Raw genomic sequence first — 18092 nt, 5'->3', positions numbered from 1 at the left:
GGGACAGAGGTAAAAAATGATGTAGGCACAGCTTTAGAACAACAGGGCTCTGGAATACAGAGACTGAGACATGGATGGAATGGGGAAAAGGGGGGAATAATGTTAAGATGCTTGGCTGTCTTTTGAATCATGGTTTTCCTTGCATTCTATTATAAAGCAGACACTGGAGGGGGAGAAAAAAAAGATCAGGAAAAGTGTGCATCAGGGTTACATCCTCTCACCATACTTAATCTGTATGCTGAACAAATAATCTGAGAAGTTGGATTATATGCAGCAACAGGACTGGAGGAAGGCTCATTAACAACCTGCAATATGCAGATGGCACAACCTTGCTTGGTGAAAGTGAAGAGGACTTGAAGCACTTACTGATGAAGATCAGACTGTTACAGTCATCAGTATGGATTGTTCCTCAATCTAAAGAAAACAAAAATCCTCACAACTAGACCAACAAACAACATGGAGAAAAGACTGAAGTTGTCAAGGATTTCATTTTACTTGGATCCACAATGAAAGCCTATGTAAGTAGCAATCAAGGATTTCATTTTACTTGGATCCACAATGAAAGCCTATGTAAGTAGCAATCAAGGATTTCATTTTACTTGGCTCCGCAATGAAAGCCTATGGAAGTAGCAATCAAGAAATCAAACGATGTATTGCATTAGGCAAATTGGTTGAAAAGAACTCATTTAAAAGTGTTAAAGATCAGATATGTCCTTAGAAGGTTAAGGTGCATCTGACCAAGCATGATATTCTCAATGGCCGCAAATGCATGGGAAAGTTCAACAATGAATAAAGAGGACTGGGGAAGAGTTGATGCATTTGAATTATGAGGCTGGCAAAGAATATTTACTGACAAAAGAACAAAGAAAGCTGTCTTGTAAGAAGTAGAGCCTGAATGTTCCTTAGAAGCAAGGATGGTGAGATTTCATCTCATGGAGTTTGGCCATGTTATCAGGAGGGACAAGTTTGGCCATGTTATCAGGAGGGACAAGTAGAGGGTGAGTGAAAAATAGGAAGACCCCAAATGAGATGCATTGGCACAGCAGCAGCAACAATGGGCTCAAACATAATTGTGAAGCTGATGCAGGACTAGACCAGAGTTTTGTTTTGTTGTGTGTAGCGTCACTATGAGTAGAAGCTGATTTGATGGCGCTTAACAACAACAATACTACTAGACCAGTTGAGACTGAAGGACTTCCCAAGATTATCGCCCTGAGATATTCTTTAAACCTTAAACCAAAACTATTCCATGTGGTTGGCTCATAAGAGAAACAATATCACCCATGAATACTGTACTCCTTCAAAAAATCCTCTGTATGAGACCAAATGGTCAATACTTACTCTAAAGCAAACATGAGACGGCAAGGGAGCAGGGAAACTAGATTACTGGAAACAGAATGATCAGAATAGAAATAATGAGAAAGTTGATACACTATAAAATGTAACCAATGTCACTGAACAAATTGTATAGAAATTATTAAATGGAATCCTGATTTCCTGTCCAAACCTTCACTGGAAACATAATTAAAGTATCTTTTGAAAACTGAAAAAAAACGTGTTTAGCCCTGTCTTTGAAATCAGTGGATGGCAGCAGACAATTTCTCTCAGTAATATCCTTGTCTCAAACTCATTAAGGTGCCTTCCAAAAACACATACATTCAAAACAGTGGCATCCCAGGGGATCTGCTAGGCTAGTTAAATTCATGGCAGAGAGATAAGATCAGAAATTTATAGTGATTGTTTCTTGGGATCCCCAAAGGGTAATCTTGACAGATTTTCTTGAAGGACACAGGACAATTATAGGGGCTTATTATGAAGAAGTTTTAAGAAAACAGAAAACTGCATTGATGAGAAAAAGGCCAAGAAAGTTGTGTTGAGGAATTATCTTTTCCATCACAAGAATGTACCTGCACATTCTCCGAGGATAGCTAGGCCTGTCCTACAAGAATTTTGTTGGGAAACCTTACCCCACCCATGCTACATCCCTGATCTTACTTGCCCCTTCAGATTTCTTTATATTCCCCAACCTCAAAGAACATTGAAAAGAGGCACAATTTGAGTCCCTCTAGGATGCCAGAACTGCTGTTTTGATGTGGTGTAAATCAAAGAGCACAGAATTATTTGGGGAATGGCTGCTGGTGTTGGTCGTGTGTCATGGAATTGGTTCTGACTCATAGTGACCCTGTATAGGGTTTCCAAAACTGTAAATCTTTATCAGAGCAGAAAGCCTCATCTTTCTCTCACAGAGCACCTGGTAGATTCAAACCTTGTGGCTAGCAGCCCAATACATAACCAACTACACTACCAGGGCTCCTTTGGGGAAAGGCTAGAGAGATGGAAACAGCACCTTCTGAAGTATATAGACCTAGGTGGGTGATATGTCAAGAAACAGCAGTTTCACATTTTGATATTTTTGTTTAATAAAGGTTTCTATGATTTGATAGCAATATTTTTTACTTACCCTTATATATGTGTATGGTTCTAACTCAGCTATATGTTCCTTGAGGAGAATGCCTGCACAATTTCAGTCATTTTCTTTGGGAAAAGGTTAGAAATGCTTCCTTCACCAGCATGCATGCATTCATTCCACGAACGTTTTACTGAGCATCTAGTATGTACTCCAAGGAGCTCTGGTAGCGTAGTGGTTACGAATCAGGCTGCGAATGTCAAGGTCGGCAATTCAAAGCTACCAGCTGTTCCGCTGGAGAAAGATGAGGCTTTCTGCTCCCGTAAGGATTTACAGCCTCGGAAATCCTGTACAGGGTCGCTATGAGTCAGAACCGACTCCACGGCACATAACCACCACAGTGGATGTATTAAAAACAAAAGCACAAAAGAGAGGGTGAGGAGGATGGGGGAGGATAGTAGGGAAGTTTCCTGAAGGGAGAACTCAGGCCAGAGTAGGTGAAGTGGGGGTATGGGGATAATAGGGTAGGGGATGATTTTCAGCATTAATGGTGGAAAGGTACAGAGGTAATAAATGGCTTGGAATGTGAGGGGAACTCTAAATGCAGATACTAGTCAGTAGTGGAACGCAATGAGCGTTTTTGCCTGGAAAGAACAGAGAAGAGGATAAAAGGAGTGAGCAATAAGAATCTCATAGCTTTTCTTGGGTCAGCAGGAATTCCTGTTCCATCACCTTTTGCTTCTTAAAAGTGAAGTCTGAGACTCCACTAGAGCGCTCACCCCTGCCTAGATCTGAGTAAGAGGGCCAGAATGAAAGGACTAACAACCCTGCCTAACTCAGGCACTTAAGTCCCCATTGAGTCCCAAGCAGGTAGTCGCGACGGATTCTGAGAAGGAGGGGAGGAGGAGGTGGAGGCGGGGCGGGGGTGGGGGTGGGTCTAAGTGCGCCAGAACCGTGGGCCTGCCGGGGGCGGCCAGCCACCGAGCTGCGTGTGGATTGGCGTGGGCCTACGTCGGCCTGTCTTTCTAGGCGGGCGCAAGGTTGCTCGAGGGGCGTTGGTTGGCTCGTTAGCGTTGAGCGGCCATTGGCTGCGGTGGGTCACCAGGGCGATTGAAGGGAAAAGAAGGGGTGTTGGGCCTGGCGGGCGAACGGCGGCTGTGGAAGGTTGGGTGGCTCTGTGGGGCGGTGTCCTGCGAGCAGCGGGGTCAGGGGCGCCCAGAGTTTACGCCACACTCCAGGAGGCATCTGAGCTAGTGGACTGGTGAGGAGTGGCGGCCAGCAAGACCCGCAGGTCGGGACCATGGGCTGCTTCTTTTCCAAGAGGCGGAAGGCTGAGAAGGAGTCACGGCCCGAGGGCGAAGAGGAGCAGCCAAAACAGTACAGCTGGGACCAGCGCGAGAAGGTAACGAAAGCTTCGTGGCCCCTGGCCTCCGCCCATGAGAGGTCCGAACCCACGTCTTGTTGCATCTCTCTCTCTTGAACGCGCGTAGCTGAAGTCGGGGTGCTTTACTTTTGGGGGTGCATGAAATGCAGCGGTATGGAGGGCGCCCCTGATGGCTCTAAAGTGAGGAGAGTTGACTTGTGCTGGCCGCTGCTATGAAGCTGAACACAGGGAGGAAAGGAGAGCAGATTGCCCTGAATCTCAAATCCGCTCATTAAGCCGGCTGCTGTGAGCAAGGGCTTTGTCCAGTCCTCCGGTTACTCTTGGGACTGATTCTCATCTCTCAGTTTATGGTCTGTGGCGGTTTTCTCTATTGTCTGCCCTCCCTGGTTAATATCATTGGTGCCTCCAGCTATATTCCACTACTGCCTTTTCTAAATTACTAAGTGGACAGGGTCATATATAACTTTGCTTTGCCTCGCTTCTTCTTCCAGTTATCCGAAAAGAAGAATGAAAATTAAATCAGTCTTGGAATGTGTGTTAAGACTCTAAGGTGAAAATAGCCAGCATAAATCAAGCAATATTTGACTATTGCTTTGTTTATTTGTTTTAACGTTTTATTATGAATTGGAGTTCTGGTGTGGTGTTTGTAGGATAAGCACTGGACTGCTAACCGCAAGGTCGGCGGTTCAAATTCACCAGCTGCTCCTTGAAAACCCTATATAGGGTCGCTATGAGTCATAACCGACCCACGACACTTAACAACAATATTTGTGAATTGGGTGAAGGTTTACAGAGCGGGTAACCTGATTTACATTAGACAGTTATTACACATTGTATTTCATCTCATTGATTGCAATTCCCTCAGTGCAATTCCACTTCCTGCCGGTATTTCTTCTGTCCATTCCTCCGTGTTTCCTAACCCTGCTTTAAATGAATGAAAAGCCCTTTATTTTGACACAAACACACATACATATATATGTGTGTGTTGTTGTTGTTGTTAACTGCTGTTGAGTCGGTTCCGACCCACAGCGACCCTGTACAGGGTTTCCAAGGAGTACCTGGTGAGCTTGAACCACCGACCTTGCAGTTCAAATGGGTTTGCAGTCTGGCGCATTAACCCACAGCCCCACACCAGGAATCAATCAGTCTCTCTGTCTGCCTCTGTCTCCCTCCCTCCATATATGTGTATATACGTGTATATATATAGAGAGAGATATATGAGAGAGCAAGAGAGAGAGGAGTGTCTTGGTGTGGTGCTCTCAGATAAGCACTGGACTGCTGACCATAAGGTCAGTGGTTCAAACCCATCACTTGCTCCTCGGAAACCCTATACACGGCCGCTATCAGTTGGAACAGACTCCATGGCACTTAACAACAACAACAATATATAATCAGAAACCAAAAAGCTTTGAAAATGTCCACTAGTTCTTGCGCAAGAGTCATACATTTCCTAATGCTTCCTCTTTCTACATAGTTCTTCATTTGTGCTTAGTCAAGTAGTTTGAGAGTAGTTTGAGAGACTTTTCAATTATTTTTCCCTTCCAAAGAAAATGAGAATTTAAAAAATAAGTATTATGAACAGTTGATTAACACCATACTGATGCAGCATTGAGTCCTGGTGTGGCGCTGGTTAATGCGCTGGACTGCAGAGTCGGTTTGATCCACAAGGTCAGTGGTTCAAGCTCACCAGCCGCTCCTCGGAAACCCTATATAGGGTCACTATTGGTCGGAACTGACTCAACGGCACTTAGCAACAACAACGCAGCATTTGATGGAAGACATTTTTTACTCAAGAATACTTTGAATAAATTTCTCATCAACAATTAGTACCATACACATTTCTGCATTATTTTCAAACCCCAGCAAAGTTTTAAAATATAAACTAGATTGTGTACATGTCAGATTTGAGAAATTATGAGCTTTCTGTAAAATTTGTTACCCTTCTTGGATTGAGTGGTATATTTAGTCATTCTCTCTTATCCATACTTGATAGCAGTATTTTATAATGTAGGAAAAAGAAGGAATGTGCTTTCTGACACATAAGAAAACTGTATCATTTAAAGTTATTTGATGGACAATTTTTTTTAACGCTTTATTGTGAATTGAGTAGTTTACATGGGAGAACATCAGCTTTGCATTCATCCTATCATAGTTCGTTTCATTGCAATGATTACAATCCCCTCCATGCATCCTCATTCAACAGCATTTGCTTCCATTCCCTCTGTTTTTTTTTGTTGTTTTGTGTTTTTTTTTTTTTGCTGTACACCGAAGCACTCAGGAATATATAACCATTCAAGCAACCAAAGGGTACACCCGGCAAGCCTGCCCCCTGTCTGCCAGCACACAGCCCCTCTCCCTCCCTGAGTCCAGAGTCCCCAGCTGCTCTATCTCTCCACGTCATCATCTCTGCCTCCGTCTCTGTGGTCTCTGCTTCTCTGGATAGGGTCCCGCACTTTACTCTTCTCCTTTGATGGTCCCAGTGCCCTCTGCTCCTGGACTGCAAGATAAACCACTTCCCTCCTTTTGTTACAAAATGTCTCCCTTTACATTTCCAATACTCACAGTCAGTCCTGATAGCAATTATTCACTATTGTACCACAAGAGTCTTATCCCCATCTCCTTTCACCAGCCCCGTTGATGGACAATTTTTTTAAGATTCCTATTTTCATTTTCCTCCCATTAGTATTTCTAACAGTGTTCTTTAAGCTTGAACTGTCTGCCATACAGAAAAGTGTATATTTAAATTTTTTAGTTATTTGTTTTAAAACTGTAGGTTACAACTAGAGTAAAGAACTTTTTCAAAATGTACAGTAGTTTCAGCTCTCTCATTGCTTCATAATAAATTGTCTCACTATCCACCCACTGCTGTTGAGTCGATTCCTACTCTTAGTGACCCTATTTGTTGTTAAGTGCCGTTGAGTTGCTTCCGACTCATAGCAACCCTGAATAGGGTTTCTGAAGAGTAGCTGGTGGGTTTGAACTGCTAACCTTGCAGTTAGCAGTCCAGTGACTCTTATTGTTGTTGTTAAGTGCCATCATCACCATCCAACATTATGGTTCAATCCGACCTTGTGGTCCAGTGCTTTCCCCACAGCACCACAGACTCTATAGCATAGAGTAAAACTGCTCTATAGGATTTTTGAGGCTGTAAATCTTTACCAGAGCAGACTGCCTAATTGAAAAATAGAATAGTGAACACCAAAAATGAATGTTTAGTAAACGTTTCAATTATATACATTGTTTCACACATACAGTGAACATTGTGTGGGAAATACTATTACACACTGTAGTTATAGAGATGGAAGAAATGTTGCTTGTTATGTAAAATAAGCACATGCTTCTGGATATGTATACAATAACAGTCAAAATTGTGATCAACTCAACTAATTAAATCTCTGGTAGCGTAGTGGTTACGAATCGGGCTGTGAACCTTAAGGTCAGCGGTTTGAAACTACCAGCTGCTCCACGGGAGAAAGATAAGGCTTTCTACTCCCGTAAAGATTTACACCCTCGGAAACCCTGTACAGGGTCGCTATGGGTCGGAACCGACTCGACGGCACTTAACAACAACAACAATGACTAATGGTTAATGCTCCAGACTGCAAAGCCATTTGAACTGCAAGGTCGGCAGTTCAAGCTCACCAGCTGCTCCTCGGAAACCCTATACAGGGTCGCTATGGGTCGGAACCGACTCGACGGCACTTAACAACAACAACAATAGTCTGAAAGCAATCTAGTTGTTTTCCACCAATTTCTACATGTTCAGTGACACTGACTACACTCTTCACGTTATATAACTCTTCTCACTGTCCTTTCCAAATCATTCTGCCACCATTAACATCAACTCACTGTCTCCTAAGCAAAAACTCCCAGGGAAAACAATTCCATTTTTCAGTCTTCTGCACTGTTAGACAAAGGGAATCACCAGCTTACATTTTGAGACAGTGGAGATACCACATTACCCAACATGGCTTTTTCTGTTTGGAATTACTAGGGATTCACTCTACTGCTGATGTTGCTGTTGGGACATTTGTAACTCATGGCAAACCCGTGACTGCACAGTAGGGTTTCAGAAGAAGATTATCAGGCATGAAGTGCCTCTGGGTATGTTTGAACTTCCAAACTTCCAGTTAGTAGTTGAGTGCATAACATTTACACCACCTAAGAACTAGGGTTTCACTGTAGAGTTCTTCTTTTAGGATAGCCTGCTATATTTGTATCATTAAAAAATTTTTTTCTAACTTCTTTCCTTCCATGAGGCCAATTTAGACTAGTATACAAATATTCTGTGTTAGGTCATTGAAACTTTTTCTTGCTTTCTCCTACAATATTTTGATTGTACCTTAAAAGAAGTAGACTGCAAAAAATATGTTACATGTACATTAACAGCAAGGATTTGTATGAAAGCTTTCCATTTCTATAATGTGGTCATGGGATATATATGGTTTTAAATTATATCAGATGTGTAAGACTTGCAGTATGAAAAAAGTTGCATTTTCTGAAAATTTTCCTTGCAACTTGGAAAAGTGGTGTTTAAAATTTTCCTTAGGTTGTGTAATCAGTGCATCTTTATTGAGGGCATCCTCTGGGTTTTGAATTGTGTAATTGGGTCAGCCTTAAGGGACCAAAGCTATGAGAAATTGTCTCAATTAGAAAGAATGTTTGGATCCTAAGTGTTGTTATGGCAACTGACATGCTGTAATCAACAGTGCATGAAGCTCAATTTCTATTACTGCTGACTTTGAAAATGAAAATAAGCATACTGTACAATTACTACATTGAAATGATGAGAAATCTTTATAAATTGTAAGATCTGTGTTTAAATCATTTGGGAAGAATGTATATGGTTTTATCCTTATACATTTGGTTACTAAATATGCCACCTCTTATGTTGTGGGAGTCCTGGTGTGGCGCTGTGGGTTAATGTGCCAGACTGCAAAGCCATTTGAACTGCAAGGTTGGCGGTTCAAGCTCACCAGCTGCTCCTTGGAAACCCTGTACAGGGTTTCTATGGGTCAGGACTGACTCGACGGCACTGAACAACAGCAACAACATGTTATTGTTAGGTACCATCGAGTCGGTACTATGAGTCAGGACTGACTCAACGGCACTGAACAACAGCAACAACATGTTGTTGTTAGGTACCATCGAGTCGGTACTGACTCATTGCAATCTTATGTACAGCAGAACAAAACACTGCCTGATCCTGGACTAACATAACTATTGTTGCCATGCTTGAACCCATTGATGCTGCCACTTGCCCAATCCATCTCGCGGCAGGGGGTGGGGGTGGGGTCTTTCTCTTTTTCTCTGACTCTTCACCGTATCAAACATGATATCTTTCTCCAGCGACTGGTCCCTCCTGACAATATGTCTGAAATATGAGAGATGAAGTTTGACCATCTTGGCCTCCAAGGAGCACTCTGGCTGCACTTCTTCCAACACAGATCTGTTAGTTCTATGGGCAACACATGGCACTTTCAATATTCTCCTCCAACACCATAACTCAAATGCATCAATTCTTTTACGGTCTTCCTTATTTACTGTCCAACTTTCACATGCATATGAGGTTATTGAAAATACCATGGTGCACTTAGTCCTCAAGCTGACATCTTTGCTTTTCAACACTTTAAAAAGGTCTATGCAGCAGATTTGCCTAATGCAATATATTGTTAGATTTCTTGACTGCTGCTTCTGTGAGTGTTGATAGTTGATCCAAGAAGAATGAAGTACTTGACAAGGAAATTCTTGTGGCAGATCTCTTGCTACCCTTGAAGAATGTGCAGGTGCATTGTCATGATGGAGAAAAAATAATCAGCACAACTTTTCTGGCCTTTTTTTCACCAATGCAGTTTCATGCTTTCTTAAAATTTCTAATTAAGTCCCCGTGATTTTCCTATGACCTTCAAGAAAATCTATCCAGTTACCCCTTTGGGGTCCTATAAAAGAACCATAACCTTCTGAGCTGGCCTCTCTGCCTTGAATCTAATTGGCCCATCATAACCTTTCAGAAACTACTGTCTTGATTGGACCTGTTTTTTGAGGGCATCCTAATGAGACTCAGACAAGTTATTACTGAGAGAACTTGTCTGCAGTCATTCACTGATAATTGTTTGGAATAAATTTGTGTGCATGTATGAACTGGAACCCTATTAGCAAAACTTTTTTGACTTTCCATATCAAATGTTTTTAAGGAAATAATTAGTTCTTCTTAAAAAACAGCTTGGTTGAGATATAATTCATATTCAATACAGCTCACTCATTTAAAGTATACAATGTTGTTGTTGTTTTTGTTATGTGCTGTTGAGTTGGTTCCGACTCATAGCGACCCTGTACAGGGTTTCCGAGGCTGTAAATCTTTACGGGAGCAGAAAGCCTCATCTTTATCCCGCGGAACAGCTGGTAGTTTCGAATTGCTGACCTTGTAACCACTACGCTACCAGAGCTCCTACGATGTTAATGCCTCTGAATTTGATTTTGAAAATATTACCATTGCCTTTTTAAGGATTGTGAAACAGCTTAAACTAAATTCACTTCCTAAGTAGTTCTTGTGAAAACATTATTGTTTAATTTGAGCTCTAGATTGTCTATGATTACTTATTGCTTTGAAGAACTTTCTGGAATCATTGAGATACAGCACAGCAAAACAAAAGATGTCTCATGTCCTCTTTTGGAAACTGTATTGACAATCTAACTAATTTTATACTTCTTCTTGTTCAGTGCTGTCAAGTCGCTTCCAACTCATAGCAACCCTGAATAGAGTTTCCAAGGAACAGCTGGTGGGTTTGAACTGCCGACCTTGTGGTTGGCAGTTCAGTGTTTATCCTACAGCAGCACACCAGGACGGTACTCCTTATATCTTTATAATTTCTCCCCATAAGCTAGGAGAACTTGGGTGTTCAAAGAAAATAACTAAAAGAAGAATAAATTGCATTTAACTCCTCAGCAATGGCAGCTTTTCTAAATACTAAAATTTATATCAAAATTTATATATCAGAATTTCTCAAATATGACATACCTTATGTCATTTCTCATGCAAAAATAAGTAGCTAAATCCCTATAAGTAACAAGTATTAACTATTTGATCTAACTATTGGTTTGTTGCCTACTTCATTCTCAGTTGTATATGCTTACAAATGCTCACGTTTGTTATATGAATCTTGTTGTTGTTGTTGTTGTTAGGTGCCGACTCATAGCAACCTTATGCACAGCAGAACGAAACACTGTCCGATCTTGATATGCATCTTACGCAAATATAATTTGGCCAGAATCTTGAATCCCCTAAATCAGTTTCCAAGGAAAATACAAAATCTTGCATACAAGTTTTAAGGAATTTCTGGTACAGTAAAATAATCCAAAAACTGAAGCTCAAGGATTCCTCTTGCGTATTGAGATTGAAGCCTTGATAGAGATCCACTCCTTGGATCCTCTTCCTTACACCTACTCTTGGCACTTGGAATCTAAGCACACTCTCTGTGGAAGGCGGTTTGGTGCTGAGAAAACAAGCTAAAGAAGATCAGAAGATGTTTTTACTCCCGTTAAAGCTTAAAACATAGCTCACTTAAACCACTCCTCCACTTTTATTATCTTTTTTCACTTTACCCAGACAAGATCAAGATCTCAGTGTACCCTATGACTATGTTCCTGTCTCCTGCTAGTGTCTCTTTCAAGTAAAGGACAGCCTTAACCTTCTACTGCCAAAATGTGAGAGAAGAGAATGTAAAGAGAGATCAGAACTAGCATTAGAAAGAATGCCTCTGCCAGGCTTTGTATACAATTATTTTATCTTCCTACGCAGAAGTGGACTCCTAGCATGGCGCTGTAGGATCAGCACTGGACTGTGAACCACAAGGTCAGTAGTTCAAATCCACCAACTACTCCTCAGAAACCCTACACAGGGTCGCTGTGAGTTGGAACCGAGTCCACGACACTTAACAACAACAACTCAGAAGTGGTCCAGCTTTTAACAGTGACTTAACTTAATGTCCCAAAGACTACTATTTTGTTCTAGATCAATACCAGAGTCTCTCTTCTTTAGGGATGGGGTGGAGAATTTAGGATGGAGAAGCCTTGAGCTCCCATTAAGAGACTATGATTATCAAACTCAGTTACCATTCAGATTCATTTATTTAAGAAACTCCTGTAGACCACCTACCTCAGGTTATACTCTCAGATAATATAAAGATTAAGTTGTTGTTGTTGTTATTAGGTGCCATCAAGTCGGTACTGACGCATACCAACCTTATGCACAGCAGAACGAAACACTGCCCAATCCTGGGCCAACCTTACTACTGTTGCCATGCTTGAGTCCATCAATGCTGCCATTTGGCCAATCCATCTCGCTGGGGGTTCTTCCTCTTTTCCTTTGACTCTTCACCTTACCAAACATGATATCCTTCTCCAGCGACTGGTCCCTCCTGACAATATGTCCGAAGTATGAAAGACGAAGTTTGGCCATCTTGGCCTCCAAGGAGCACTGTGGCTGCACTTCTTCCAACACAGATCTGTTAGTTCTATGGGCAATACATGGCACTTTCAATATTCTCCTCCAACACCGTAACAAATGCATCAATTCTTCTACTGTCTTCCTTATTCACTGTCCAGCTTTTGCATACATATGAGGTTATTGAAAATACCATGGCTTGGATCAGGCACACCTTAGTCCCCAAGCTGACATCTTTGCTCTTCAACACTTTAAAAAAGTCTTGTGCAGCAGATTTGCCTAATGCAATACGTCGTTTGATTTCTTGACTGCTGCTTCTGTGAGTGTTGATAGTTGATCTAAGAAGAATGAAGTCCTTGACAACTTCAATCTTTTCTCCATTGATAAGAATGCTGTTTATTGGTCCAGTGGTGAGGATTTTTGTTTTCTTTACATTGAGATGCAATCCATACCGAAGGCTGTGGTCTTTGATTTTCATCAGTAAACATTTTAAGTCCTCTTCACTTTCAGCAAGCAAGGTTGTATCATCTGCATATCACAGGTTGTTAATGAGTCTTCCTTCAATCCAGATGCCACACTTTTCTTCATATAGCCCAGCTTCTCGTATGATTTGCGCTGCATACAGGTTGAATAAGTATGGTGAAAGAATACAACCTTGTTGCACACCTTTCTTAATGTTAAACCATTCAGTGTTCCCATGTTCTGTTCGAACAACTGCCTCTTGGTCCCGGTACAGATTCCTCATGAGCGCAATGAAGTGTTCCAGAACTCCAGAACACTCATACTTTGCATAGCCTGTCATGATCCACACAATCAAAAGCCTTTGCATAGTCAATAAAGCACAGGTAAACATTTTTCTGATATTCTCTGCTTTCAGCCAAGATCCATCAGACGTCAGCAATGATGGCCCTTGTTCCACAGTCTCTTCTGAATCCGGCTTGATGGAAGTTTTCTGTCAATGTGTGCTTGCAGCCATTTCTTTATTACCTTTAGTAAAAACTTTACTCGCTTGAGATATCAAAGAGATTGTCCGATGATTTCTGCATTCCGTTGGGTCACCTCTGGAATGGGTACAAATACGGATCTCTTCCAGTCAGTTGGCCAGATAGTTGTTTTCCAAATTTCTTGGCATAGATGAGTTAGTACCTCTTGTGCCGCTTCACTTTCTTGAAAGATTTCCATTTTTATTCTATCAATTCCTGGTGCCTTGTCTTTGCCAATTCCTTCAGTACACCTTGGACTTCCACCTTCAGTATCATTGGCTCTTGATCATATGCTACCTCTTGAAATGGTTGTAGATGAACCATTTCCTTTTGGTACAGTGACTCTGTGTGTTCCTTCCATCTTCTCTTGATACTTTCTGCATCATTCAGTAATTTTCCCAGAGAATCTTTCAATAATGAAAGTCGAGGCTTGAAATTTTTCTTCAGTTCCCCTAGCTTGAGAAATGCTGAGCGTGTTCTTCCTTTTTGGTTTTCTGACTTCAGATCTTTGCACATTTGATTGTAATATTTGGCTTTATCTTCTCGAGCTGATCATTGAAATTTTCTATTCAGCTCTTGGACCTCCTCATTGCTTCCATTTGCTTTTGCATCTCCCCGCTGGAGAGCAAGTTTCAGTGTCTCTTCTGATAATCCATTTTGACCTTATCCTTCTTTCTTGTCTTCTTAATGACTTTTTGCTTTCTTTCTTGTATGGTGTCATCCCACAACTCTTCTGGTCTTCGGTATTTAGTGTTTAATGTATCAAATCTGTTCTTCAGACGATCTCTAAATTTGGGTGGGATATAATCAAGGTCATATTTTGGCTCTCGTGAACTTGTTTTCAGTTTTTTCAGCTTTAGTTTGAATTTGCATATGAGCAATTGATCGTCTGTTCCACAGTCTGCCCCTGGCCTTGTTTTCACTGATGATATGGAGCTTTTCCATAGTCTCTTTACGCAGCTATAGTCAGTTTGATTTCTGTGTAGTCCATTTGGTGAGGCCCGTGTGTATAGTTGTCTCTTATGCTGTCTAAAGAAGGTATTTGAAATGAACATACCATTGATTTTGCAGAATTCTATTATGCGTTCTCCAGCATCATTTCTATCACCAAGGCCATATTTTCCAACTACTGATCCTTCCTCTTTGCTCCCAACCTTTGCATTCCAATCATCAGTAATGGTCAATACATCTTGATTGCATGTTTGATCAACTTCAGATTGAAGAAGTTGGTATAATTCTTCTATTTCATCCTCACTGGCTTTAGTGTTTGGTGTGTAAACTTGAATAATAGTGGTAGTGTTAAGTAATTAACAGTAATTCACATGTTGAGTACCTGTCATCCCAGATACTGTTCTGGGTGCTGGAGAAAACAGATAATCTGTACCCTCATAGGGTTTATGATTTAGTGGGAACATAGACAGTAAGTATAATGCATATATCATGTTAGAAGGTGATTAAGCACCCAATCCGAAAGTAGTTTGTGCAGGCCTAAAGATGCTGAGTTCAGGTTCTTTCAGGCCCAGTGGGTACCTGGGGGTAGAGCAGTTGGTTTTGAGAGTTCCTGCTAGTCTGGGGTTAGCCTAGATGGCTCTGTGTGTTCTGCAAGTCTGAAGAAGCAAAGCTTACCTGAATCCAGGTGCCTGGGTGATTCGCCCAACTCCTATCAGCTGCTCGGCTCCAGCCTGTAGGAGAGCAGGGGCTGGGTAGGGTGTGGATGGGGGTTGGCCAGACTTCTGGTCACCAGGAGAATGTGAGAAACAAGAAAGAATCTGACCTTTCTTGTTTCCAGTCACCATTGTGTATCTGTGACATCAGGTTACCATCTGTGTCCAAAAGTGCTTGTAAAAGTTCAAGATGGCTGCACTGAGTCAGGCCCGCAGACAATTCACTTATCTGTCTCCTTTCTCACGCCCTTGGTCAGCTTCTTAGTAAGTATTCAATCTACTTCTCTATCAGAGTTCCAGAATTATCATCTCTATCTGTTTCAATTGGTCTCCCATATCTTTGTTGTAGACGGCCTGTGTAGTGTGTCTGCCTAGTCCATCACACTGCCGAAAGTCTTGGCTGTAATTATAATGGCAGCAGATACCCAGATTTTTCTTCTGAGGAGGCGCTGAGTGGGTTGGAACCACCAACCTCTAGGTTACCAGCCAAACTCTTAACAGTTTGCACCAACAGGGCTCCGTTTTAAAACTTCTATGTTACTGATATGGTGCTATAGGACAAGGTTGGCAGTTCGAACCCACCAGCCCCTCCTTGGAAACCCTATACAGAGTCTCTGTGAGTTGGAACCGACTCAATGGCACACATTATTTCACTTATAGTTACAGAGCCCAGGTGGCACAGTGGTTTAAACACTTGGCTGCTAACCAAAAGGTTGGAGGTTCAAACCCACCAACTCCTCCATGAGAGAAAGATATGATAGTCTGCTTCAATAAAGATTTACAGTCGTGGAAACCCTATGGAGCAGTTCTGTTTTGTCCTATAGGGTCACTATGCATCACTTGATATCAGTGGGTTTGGTGTTTTCTCCCTTTCTACTCATATTTTTACTCATATTTCTACTCATATTTTCTCTATTCTTGATCATTGTTGTCAGAAGTTTGCCTGTTTTTTAGTGATTTTTCTCCAAAGAACCTATTTTTTGTTTTGCTTATGTTTTCTATTATATACCCATTCCTCATTTATCGACATGGTTAAGTTACAAAGATAAGGTCATTATGCAATAATTCATGTTATGCAAAAGTGAATGATGACCACATCAGATCACAAAATGGAGGATGACTACATTTGACTTACCTGTCAAATCATGACATTACATAGCTGACAAACTACTGAGAGTTCATGGCCCAACCAAGTTGACTCATAACCTTAACCATCACAGTCAGCATTATACTCTCCTTGGCATCAGTTGCTACCAGATGTATGCTGTTTATGTGCAAACTAGTCGAGTAGTAGATTTTTTAATATTGCCATGAATGAGAAATGTTGGATAATGTGATAGTCGTTTATTAAATGAGTAGGTAGATATTTGATTTTTAAGTCACTAATCTCTGCTATTGTTTGTATCTTTTTTCTACTTTCTGTAGGTATATTTTATTGGCTAATTTCTTAAGATAGACATTTAACTCATTAATTTTGAGACTTTTTAATGGGGAAATTATATAGATTTCCCTTGAAACATGATTTTTGCTGCATCCCATATAAGATGCCTTAACATTTAATTTTAAATATTTTGACATTTTGACTGATTTCTTCTTTAACCCATTAACTATTTAGCAGTGTGGTTTACATTTTAAAATAGGCAGAGACATTGAAAAGTGTCTTTTGTTATTAACTTCTAACTTAATTGCATGTTGGTTCAGTTTGTTAAGGCTTTCTTTATGCTTTGTTGTTGTTAGGTACTGTCGAGATGGTTCCTATTCGGAGCAGCCCTGTATAGGGTTTCCAAAGCTGTAAATCTCTGGGAAAGCAGAAAGCCTTTTTCTCTGTGTGGAGCTGTTGGTGGGCTCAGTTTGCCAACCTTGTGGTTTACAGTCCAGTGCTTATCCTACAGATCCACTGCACTCCCATCTTTGATCTAGTACACAATTAAAAAAAATATATTGTATTGTCTTTTCAGTGAAAGTTTACACAAAGTTTTAGGTTCCCTTTCAACAGTTTCTGTAGATGTTGTTCAGTGACATTGATTACATTTTTCACAATATATGAGTATTCTCATTATTTAACTTCTGGTTGTTTTGTTTCCATTCATCTGGTTTTCCTGCCCCCTTACATACTCATCTTTGTTTTAAAGTTATTGTTCACTATTTTGTTTTATAATTTTTTAAAAGGAACACAGTATTTATGAGTGGCATTCATTATTTTTTTAGCCAATTTGTTGTGTAGCTGCAAGATAACCAGAGGGGTTAGCTTCTGTTCAAGGTTTAAAGAATATTTTAGGGCAATCGTCTTTTTTAACAAAAAACAAAAACTTTTTATTGTTAACTTGAGTGAAGGTTAACAGACAAGATCATCAGCTTTAGCCTCAACTAATCATACATTTTGCTTCATCTCAATGATTGCAATCCCCTCCCTGCAACAACAGTTATCCTGCTTCCTCCCTGTGGCTTCCCTTTTACATCTTATTTTTTCACAAATCAACAAAGCAAAAATATTTGATATACACATACAAAACAAAAAAATGTATATTCATTTAAATGTCCAAAGGGCACATTTTGCAAACCTGCATCCTACCCTTAGGCACACAGCCTTTTCCAGTCCATGTTCCTAGAGCCCACAGCTGCTCTGTCTCTCTATGCCATTGCCTCTGCCACCCTCTCTGCTAGCACTGCTTTTCTAGGTAGGGATTTCACGTTCCTCACCTTCTTGATGGTCCTGGGGTCCTCTGTCCCTGAAATGAAAGATTAACTATTCCCCCTCTTTAGTTACACATTTTCTACAATTACAGTTGTGACAATCACAATTAATCCTGCTAACAGTTACTCACAACAGAATCATAAAATACTATCACCATCATTCACCATCCCCTTTCACCAAATCTATCTGGAAATGAGAAAAACAATTCAGTGGGGATTCTACTTTATCCTCCTTGTTCTAAAATCAAGCACACTCAGGAAAGCTTGTAACCCAGCCACTTCATGCCTTTATAGCCCAATTTTTTATAGTCAGTGTCTAAATTGTAGGGCAGTAGTCTTGAGTCCTCCAGTCTCAGTCAGTTCAACAGGTCTGCTTTGTTTTGTTTTGTTTTCTTAGTTTTTTTAGAAATTTGAAGTTTTGTTCCACATTTTTCTACTTCTGTATTGTGACCCTGATTAGGAAGGTTGATAGTGGTAGTTCTGGTCTCAGGATAGATCTCTTATATATATATATATA

At 40.8% G+C, this 18092-nt stretch overlaps 1 protein-coding gene across 1 annotated transcript in view; it reads left to right on the top strand.

Annotated features, from left to right (window-relative positions):
• Positions 1-3698: 3698 nt before the first annotated feature.
• Positions 3699-18092, top strand: part of RP2 (retinitis pigmentosa 2 (X-linked recessive)) — an 88434-nt gene continuing 74040 nt past the window's right edge. The window contains exon 1 of the mRNA XM_006864237.1: positions 3699-3809. Coding sequence (XP_006864299.1) covers positions 3708-3809 — 102 coding nt within the window. The 5' untranslated portion in view covers positions 3699-3707. The remainder of the gene's footprint in view (positions 3810-18092) is intronic.

Source organism: Chrysochloris asiatica, unplaced genomic scaffold, assembly GCF_000296735.1.
Source record: "Chrysochloris asiatica unplaced genomic scaffold, ChrAsi1.0 scaffold00062, whole genome shotgun sequence".
Classification (NCBI taxonomy): domain Eukaryota; kingdom Metazoa; phylum Chordata; class Mammalia; order Afrosoricida; family Chrysochloridae; genus Chrysochloris; species Chrysochloris asiatica.
Note: the sequence above shows the minus strand (reverse complement) of the source record. Positions and strands in the feature narration are given on the sequence as shown.